The sequence below is a fragment of the Schistosoma haematobium genome, chromosome ZW, assembly GCF_000699445.3.
Source record: "Schistosoma haematobium chromosome ZW, whole genome shotgun sequence".
NCBI classification, from domain to species: domain Eukaryota; kingdom Metazoa; phylum Platyhelminthes; class Trematoda; order Strigeidida; family Schistosomatidae; genus Schistosoma; species Schistosoma haematobium.
The window spans coordinates 31,238,548-31,248,204 of record NC_067195.1 but is presented as its reverse complement, the minus strand read 5'-3'; the positions used below and the strand labels follow the sequence as shown (position 1 = coordinate 31,248,204).

Here is a 9,657-nt window from a genome sequence, read left to right as displayed (position 1 = left end):
CAGTGATTTATTGACCGAATCAATGACACACAAGATCTTATAGATTAGGTAGTCACATCATGACAAATCTACAATTTTTGGATTAGTTCTATCATCATAGTAATACACATACCGAAGTAGATCATAATTACAAAGTTTATCATGTGATAAAATACTATAACTCATCGTAATCACGTCACCAATGATTTAAACAATATCACGGATAATAGATTCTTGTTCCCAGCGCCGCACGACACGGATTGCGGGGCTTTCCCTTAAAATCTTCCCCAAATGTAGGGGGATTGTCAACATCCCAAATAGTCTGCGGTTGTTCCACAAACTTTGGGGAAAACCCCGGAATTACCTGAGAATCAGGAAACTGGGAAATAGGTAAAGGGAACTTGCCGTAACACTTTGTGCTGAGAATGTCATATTGTATCAAAAGTATAAAATTGAATAAAGTCAATAACAATTATAAATTTGACATAGGATATACATCATAGCTTCAAATTACAACGTGCTATTATGAGATAGCGTGTCGTTATCAGGCATAGCAAACTAGATTCAACACTAATTTGCAACATATTAGTTCTACTCATCGTGGTCACATTTTTATAAATGGTGCCAAGCTAGCTATGGCTTGGGTATGTTTTCCTTTCTGTCGCTCACTTAGTAAACAGCTAGAAAACTTGTCAGTCTAATCGAAGATTTAGCAACACTATCACTCATAAAAATCATCAGTGTAAGCAGTCAAGCGAATGTGCTGCAAAGTAAAAACATCACTATCGCGTCTATACTAAAACTGGCGACAATTCATGCCATTATCAGAGACATGGGTCAATTGACGTACCTCCTCTGTTTACAACCTATGCTCCTCCCCATAGTCATATAGGCTGCACTCAGTGTTTATCTTCTTGTAAATATTTATGAAGCTGAAAACGTGCAACACCATGTCACATATATTTATGGCACTTACACATTATCGATTTCAACGACTTATAATCACCCTGTTTTAAATAAGTCGATTTCTACCATATGCCAAACATTTTACTTCCAACTAACTAGTGTTCACCATTAATTGGTAAGTACAAGTACAAGTAATTGGTTCATTTCACATCAGAAAAATGCGTCTCGAGCATGTCTTTCGCAGATGAACACATGACTGAAGAAATTCTTACAGTTGTATGTCAGAAATTCACATGGTTCCCATCACCATAGTCATGAAGAATTCATGCAACCGACCCGGATGCCGTTTATGCTGTCAGCTCTGGCATGCGGTGTGACAAATGCAAAGGTTGGTTCCATGAAGCGTTCACAGATCTTACAATGACTGCCTACAACAGACTTATTAGGCCGGATCAAAGGTGACAATGTGGCATATGCAACTTGAATGTTGAGGATTTGCTGAGCGACATCTTTATTCTCTTCATAGGTCAGAAAACCTGAGAAAAGGTTGTCCTAAAACATGGAAACAAACAAGGGATAGCGGGGAAGAAAAGAAGAGGGACCTCGATAGTGTTAGTATAGACGGAGCATGCATCAACACTAGTGCAGCTCAGCACCTTCATAACATCGACGGTACTGGACTTCAATAACAAACTTGGGTCTCCCAGCACAGGATCTCTGAACGCAACTGTGGTCCGCAAATTTTTGTAGGCGGTTGAACTCCTGTTAACAAAGTTAAAAAAGAACCGGGTGTCATCGTTTAAGAAGCAGAACATACTAGGTGTTGTAGTAAAATCTACTTGTAATTTGGTCATACAGTTTACTCCTACGACTGTCCAACAAGTTAGCAGCGGGAATAGGAATCTGGAATGCGCCTCAACTACCAAACAGAAAAGTATTTAGCCACAACGTAACGCAAAACCTGAGAAAACGATCGCGATTCGCGATGATTCTCTTATAACCATAAACCTGAAGAACAACTCTGACCATCACTTCAGTCTGTAGGATAAAAATGACAGGACGATTTGGTAAGAGCTAAACAGGAAGGTCGAACTGCTCAAAATAGAGCCTCTGACGGTCATACGGCTTACTTATTGAAAGGAACCCAAGCATAAAAGTCACCAAAACATAATTCATGTAACTCCTACTAACGCTGCCAACGTAAAGGATAACCTACTGGCCAGTGATATACAGAGGCCAGATGGGAATGTACGAATACTGTCTGGTATACCGTACCCTGGGTGAAATCTTATCAGGAACATCCCTGGAGAATCTCACGAGACGCTCTTCCGAGGAAGAAATGTCATTGTACAAGGTGTCCCAGAAAACACGGATCCTGACTATTCAGACTGTGATATGCTGGAATGGAAATTCATAAGGTGGTCCTTTCAAATTGAAAGCATAAACTGCCTATATATGAACTCTGCGAGTTTATCAAATAAAATAGACGAGTTGCGTGAACTCAGTAATGCTACTAATACTCATCTGAAACGAATATCTGAAACATGTCTATCTTCTCAAATTACGGACCAAGAGCTAGTAAAACCCGACATGTCTCTGTCTCGCAAAGACAGAAGAACAGGAATGAGGGGCGAATTAGCATTTTACCTGTGATCTTGCTTGGAAGTGCATCAAGTGCACAACCATAAGTTTATCAATGATGATGAGTCTGTATGGTGCTCACTAAGATTTTCTAACACTTCGAGGTGTCCCTTTGGGATTATATGCACGAAGTTCACTGCCGACACTGTGTTTGACAATCGTATACTGAAAGGATTATCTCGCTCTACTAGTCTCTGATTCACTCATATCCCGATTCGAGGAGACTTCAATATTCTTAAAGTCAATTCCGCGGAACATATGTACATTGGAGGTGACAGCTCTGCTGAAACTCGATTCTTCAACCTCGTAGAACATCTGGGATTATTCAAAAATATCAGGTAAGAAACTTGTTGGACAAATGGTCAGACGCTGTCACGCTTAGATTGCGTATTTACAAACGAAGAATTTCTAACTGACAACTTCTCAATCCTGGCTCCCCTAAAGAGAGGCGATCACGCAGTTTTATCAGCAAAACTGAGCTAGGACATCCTACCGACAACCGGTGCTGGAATTTCAAACGATTGAATGTATCGGCTTTACAGGGCAATATACAACAATATACAACTCTCAACTTGATGTGGACGCCCATTGGGATTTCTTACTGCACATAATTTCATGTACTACAAAGCAGTCTGTTTCGCTTATGGTCCACAAACTCTACAAGAAACCTGAATTCATCAAGAGCCGCAATCTTCGTTTTCTGATCCACAAAGAGCACTACTGGGTGAAATATAGACGGATCAGTAACAACAGCGAATGTGTCGGTGAAAGCCTCCATGAATCATTGACAAACAGTAATGTAAACGAAACAGTAGCAGTCACTCATGATCCGCCTAGTAGTCCAGTAATGTCCATTTCAAAAACATGCCCTGTAGTGGATTGAATTCCAATTATCTACGAAACTCAATGTACAAGCAGTGACTTGTCCAGCTCACAGACAGACTATGTCTTGTTAAATGCACATGAAATGGTCGCAGTACTCGCTCATGAGTAATCGAGCAGTATAATGAATACGGTTGCACCAAGCGGAGCTCAGTAATTTGCGACAAAAGATTTTGGTGAATCTAACTATCGTGATTCTCTAGTTGCTTTACCAGATGTCGGTTATCTTAATGACTCACAGATTTTCGATGAAATTCCTTACAAAAATTAGAAAAATGTATCGAATGCATCAAATGACAATGAAGAACCTGATGCAATTTTGTTGGATGCTGATTATCCTAGTGATTTATTATCTACTGACGAGATTTTCAATAAATCTGATGAGAATGTTTCAGAAGAATCAAACGCTGATGACCTCATATCAAGTGTCGTTGATCCTCACCATCTAGTCACTTCTAGTGGATCCTCTATTAGGTTCTAGAAATATGTTTTAAATAGTCGCATTAATTGTGACTTGGGGATAAGAAGATCAAACACTATTTCGTGGGGAGGGTAAATTCGGGAAACTTAAAGTCCGGATATCAACTCCGAATCTTCATAAAAAGAGGAGGTGTTATATTCCGACGAGAATATTGAATGGTAACTGTTGGAATGTATTTCTGGAATAATACTGTACATATGTTTTTATCATATAATTGCTAAGTAACTAAACTATTCCTATTCGTGTTCCTTTTATCATAAGCTTTATTTCGGCACATAAACAATTATTATACGATTTACCATTCTTGAGTTATGCCAGTCTTTCAATTACTATCTCCTAAATTCACAGCCACTTTTGGCTAAATCTTGTACAAATGTTATTTTCTATTTTATAGTACGATGTGGCCTGTTTGGTTTGTATATAAACCCAGTATAATTGAAATACGTGATTCGTATCGCAGAGGCTGAGATTAGTGTTCTGGACTTAACAGGCAGGGCTAGGCGGGAAGAAGGATTAATAAAAGCTCTAGACTGCTCGTACAGGCTTGTGTGTCATTGATTCGGTTGATAAATCACTGTTCTCCAGTTGGCGGTATCATCAATTTATATATTAATAGGACACAAGGCTACAAGTTATAACAGCTACAAAGAAGTCTGTTCCGCTAACGGTCCACAAAATTTACAGGCAACCCACAGTCATCAAGAGTCGGAATCTTCGTTTTCTGAGCCACAAAGAGTACTACTGTGTGAAATATAGACGAGCTGGTAACAACGGTGCATACAGGCAATTCAAACAAGCAAGGAACAACTGCACGAGAGGCAGCAGGAGAAAATGAACTTCAGTAACAGATAAAGCTAATCGATAAGTTTGTCCCCAATCCTAGAAGCTTATTTCGTCATGCAGCCTCTCCTCGACAGGCCAAAAGCGGAGTTTTCCAACTGCTAGGTCCTAATGGCCTAGCCAACAACGATGATGACGTCGCTGACCTTCCGGCAGAACAGTATTTTCAGACAATTCAAACGTGCCATATCAGCTATCTCAACGAAAGCTTCACCTACAACTCAACAGGACCCCCAGAAGTTAACATGTGTTCTGACTTGGTGTATCAGAAACCGCAGCATCTAAATTAAAACACTTCCCTGGCCCGGATACTGTTCATCCTACTATACTGATGGAAACAGCTTTAATCTTGGCGACACCACATAGCTTGATGATCTCACATTCGCTAAGCTGAGGCACTTTATCGGGAAACTAGAGGCTGGCTTACATCACAACAACTTTCAGAAGAGGTCCACGCAGCAAACCTTCAAGCTACCGACCGATAGCACTTTCTTCCATACTGTCAAAAGTTATGAAGTCCTTGATATGAGATTGTCTACGTGACTACTTACCACCCAACTTCTTTTCACCTCAACAGCACTGTTACAGAAACGGTTATTCCTGTATAACCAGACTGCTGACTGCGCTGGACAAATGTACAACCATCCTTGATCACAAGGAGAAGGTTGGTGTCACATACCTTGACTTCTCAAAAGCTTTTAATAGGGTCAACCATATATGTCTTATCAATAAGCACAAACGATTAGGTATCAAATCGCCTTTAACTGATTGGCTCACTTCATATCTAAAAAATCGACATTTAAAAGCCAGGGTTAGCTTCTCTTAGGTAACTCGCCTCTAGAGGTATCCCGAGTTGAAAAATACCTTGGAGTGCTGGTACCATACGATCTGAGGTATTACACCAATAGCGTTAAAAATGCCTTCCGATAAAACTTCGCACTGATAACGTGGAAGCGTTGCCCATTTCGTCAGAACTTCTACCTCATTTTCAACAGTTTTAATCGACCCCATTCAGAGTATGGAAACATAGTTTTTCTTCCCTCGCTGCAAAATGAAGAGAATTCATTAGAACGTATCTAGAGACGAGCCACGAAACCAGTTCGGGGACGTGAATAAAGCACGCCTTTAATCACTGGACCTTAACCCATCAGAGTATGTCCGTCTTAGAGGCGAACTTCTAATGAATTAAAATTCAGTGCATTCACTTAGACACTTAATTCAAGTCTCAACCTAAACCTAAGGGGTAACACTCAGAAACTAGAGACAAAACAGCGGAACTGACCGTAGGCACAACTTCTACTCTTGAAAAGTAGTCGAATGCTGGAATTCACTGCCGGCTGAGCTATTACTAGCGTCTTCTCAAGAGTGTTTTTAGAGAAAACGTGACATATTCTTAGGGACTAAGTAGAACGTCTCGCTATAATTTACTAATATTCTTTCTCTTTTATCGTTAAATATACCCACGTTTCTGCCTGGAGGGTTCAGCGATCCACTGTCACTAGATAAAGACGCCCGTCAAGTCCAAGCTTCTTCTCCGTTCAGAACCACTTGAACTATTCGAAATTTTTGTTATGAACGTTTCTATATTTCGGATTATTGAATTCGCTGAATTTTCATATCACTCACTCCATTGTGCTAAGAGAGCACACAGGTGATCTGTACCATTCGATTTTACCTTATAGTAAATTCTTAGACTTCAGTCACTTAACAACACAGTGGAATTCACCGATCTCTTTTCAGCTCTCGAATATCACCAATATACTTAATACAATAGAATTATTGCGGATGAGTAGCAAAGTCACCTAAATTGTGAAAAACGAGGACATGAAATCTCACAGAAACATCACGTAATGACCTCAAATGAGAAATTCAGTTTTATTTGTTTGTTACACATATATTGGATTTTGCAAAAGTGGTGAAGCGGCACTGTCAGTTTTAACGTGACCTGGCGCCAATGCAAATCGAGGTTACTTGTCCGGTAAACATAGCTTTGCTCAAGTATTGTGAGTAGCATTTTATGAAAACCAACATTTCTCACAGGGGGTAAAAGTGATGATTTAAACATTTATCCGTCCACCTCTTCCATAAGTCTTACTTTAAACCAGTCTCATGTTTGTTAAATTGTTAAACCTTATAAGAAACATACAGGTCGGAACCAAATCTACAGTGTTTACAAAGAATGACCTCAAGGAGTCACTGTTCAAACTTAACGGAAAGTGGGTCATTGGATTGCTCGTGAGTATTTCTTAGGATCATGCAATTTCCAGGCAGGCTTTTAGATGTAATAATAGTTGGTATGTCTTTACTCACAATTTTATTCCTTAAATTAGCGCAGTTGCGTTCTAGACTAGACGGGAGGTTGGTCCCTTCTCCCTTTTTGAGTGTGGAATCCGAAAATAATTTTCCGACATCTGCAGGGATGGCATCTAGTGCATCTGGGACTGCAGCGTTCGGTATGTGGTATACAATATTTTCATACGTTTAGCATTTGCATTAGGAAAGATGTATGGTTTGGATGGCGACTACACTTCCCTTTCTCGGCGTGGCTCTGGATCATCATGCCGGAGCTTACTAGGAGGGTTTGTGCAGTGGTCTAGCAACCATGAAGACCACACTTATCACTCTTCTGTCCAACAGCTGTTTCCTGCATCGCATTGGCCAGAGCTTAAAGTTCTTATATGCGTTGTAAGTTTGCTGCAGTAACTGAAGCCCGAGGTTCATGTCTTTTAAAAGATGCTTAATAACTTCACCCCAGATTTACAATCATTTAAAAGCAATTGTTTACTCAGAATTGAGCATGCTACATAGTGCAATTAAGACTAGAATCCTAATGTAACTGATCTAGTTGTGGAGGTCTCACGACTGTATAAAAATAATATGACGGCTATACAGCCCTTCATATTCATAGTTTCCTCGTGAACTCGATGAGTTTTTTTTGAGAATTATCCTAGAAATCATCGATTGGTTACTTAAGGTCTTTGAAGCTTAGCACTGTTATAAGCCATCTGTTTTCACCTCAGCTTGCCAGTGACAGCTTTAGATTTTATGGTGTTGTTACCTAGTTCAACATAGTATTTGTTGATTTTTGTCTTCTGTAGACTTTTCAGTCAAAAACTTGATTCTTTACTCATGAAGCCTTCACGGCTAGTAGTTTTTAGCAAACATTCACAGACTGTTACAAATCATAAAAAAGGAGACGCAACACGGAAGTATTAAGCGAGAGGTAAAGAAATTTTCTTTAAAATTAAAGTGCGCTAAACTTCAATACATCTTTGCTATTTTCGTCTATCTCGAAATGGTCTGTATACTGGGTTCTGGGACTGAAACCTCTGTTTTTTATTTATTTAAACACATTGGTACAAGGAAGCATTGAATACATAGTCGCCATACAAATCATTCGATTTGCGTGATAGTTGTAATACTGCACGGGTGCCCAAACCGAAGCAGGTGGTTTGCTTAGGGAGCCACACCCAGAGCCTTTGACCAAGAGGTCTAATCCACAAGGCAATGGAGCAACGTTAAGAGATGCAGTCTCATGATAGCCAGTGACCAACGGTTGGTACACACGCCATTTCTTCCTTTAAGATACTGGAGCCCATGTGCACCACTGGTTTGGAATCAGGGTTCTCCAACTCCCCTAGTTAGATCCTCCACATCCACTGACCCGGTTAAAGCGCCAGACATTCGCTTTTCGTTCTCGATTTCGTAAACAACATTCCTGCCGCGAGAAGGTGGTGAGTAGGACTTCCCTGGCAGTGGTTGAATGCACGTGGCCATGTAAGAGCATTTCGAGAGAGGGTGTTTAAACTTAAGCAATAAAGAGAGTTATTTGAATTCTTTTTACTACACCTGTGTTTTTGTAAAACATTAAAACCTAAATTAATTCTGAGGTAGTTCCAAACTGCAGTTCTATGTAAATATTGCAAGACAACTCAAACATCAACGTACACAGTGATTGTTAGGACAAAGTATACAGAACAAGTGAATTTTATAGGTAAGGCATCCGAGGTCTAAACTAAATTCGTCTTCTTTTTTATCAATGTAAACTTGTAGAGAGAATACTAAACGCATTGACTACATTTGTAAAAATCCAGGAGCTTAACAGTACTCACTAATTGCAGTGTGAGGGCGGTAGACATTCATAATATTCTACACTTTAAGACCTAAATTTATTATCTTGGGGACTCTAATCAGTATTTTTGGTTTTGATTTGTTGTGAATATATTTCAGTTGTTAAAATACTAACCGGTTGACAAATTTATTTATTTAAACACGTAAACATTGGTACAACTGGGCACCAAAATATATATACGCCACACAAATAAACTTGTGAAGGGGTAGAGAAAGGAAGGTATGATGAAGAAGAGCAAAACTAAGTGGGGATTGATATATCAAACTTAAAGTTGAAGCATGACCGGTACTGGCTTCTATTCTGAGCAATGTCTGGTCACGTCTCAATCTACTGTGCTGCACTGTTTTTAGGAACGATTGACAATGCGAAGTAATACTATGTAACGGAATACTAACTATTTATGAAGTTGAATCTGTTTCCTGACAGTTCCTAACTAAATAATACTAAGAACGTAATTGTGGCTTCTTAGCCTTAATGTAACAAATCATTCATCTTCACTAGCATGAAATAAATCGGTTCCTTCTTTTGGAACCATATTCTGTGTTTAATAATTCTTACTTCAATTATTCCTAGTACCGTTCCAATTTCCCTACGGTTTCTCTTATCAATTTCATCTGCGTGCGTTCTGATTTGCTGTAGCAAGTTTCGAAGTTTTATTTTGATTATAACCACTTTATTTGGAATCACAGTATGGTCCGTTATCATTCAGTGATATCTGTAGATCATACAACATTAAACAAGGTTGGGTCGTGGGATATTAATCAATTTCCTATTCATCATGACACATACCGAATGT

The 9,657-nt window shown here is 39.4% G+C and overlaps 1 protein-coding gene across 5 annotated transcripts in view; it reads left to right on the top strand.

Annotated features, from left to right (window-relative positions):
• Window positions 1-6,646: 6,646 nt before the first annotated feature.
• The window catches only part of MS3_00003278 (uncharacterized protein), a 44,906-nt gene continuing 41,895 nt past the window's right edge, over window positions 6,647-9,657 (top strand). For 2 of the 5 annotated variants that reach the window (XM_051211024.1, XM_051211021.1), the window contains exon 1: window positions 6,647-6,732. Coding sequence is in view for 3 of the 5 variants with exons in the window: in XM_051211020.1 (XP_051071050.1) it covers window positions 6,684-6,732; window positions 6,770-6,840; window positions 6,878-6,945; window positions 6,980-7,023; window positions 7,060-7,182; window positions 7,215-7,414 (555 nt within the window). In the remaining 2 variants the exon portion in view is untranslated. The other 3 variants (XM_051211020.1, XM_051211023.1, XM_051211022.1) reach the window with 3 other exon arrangements.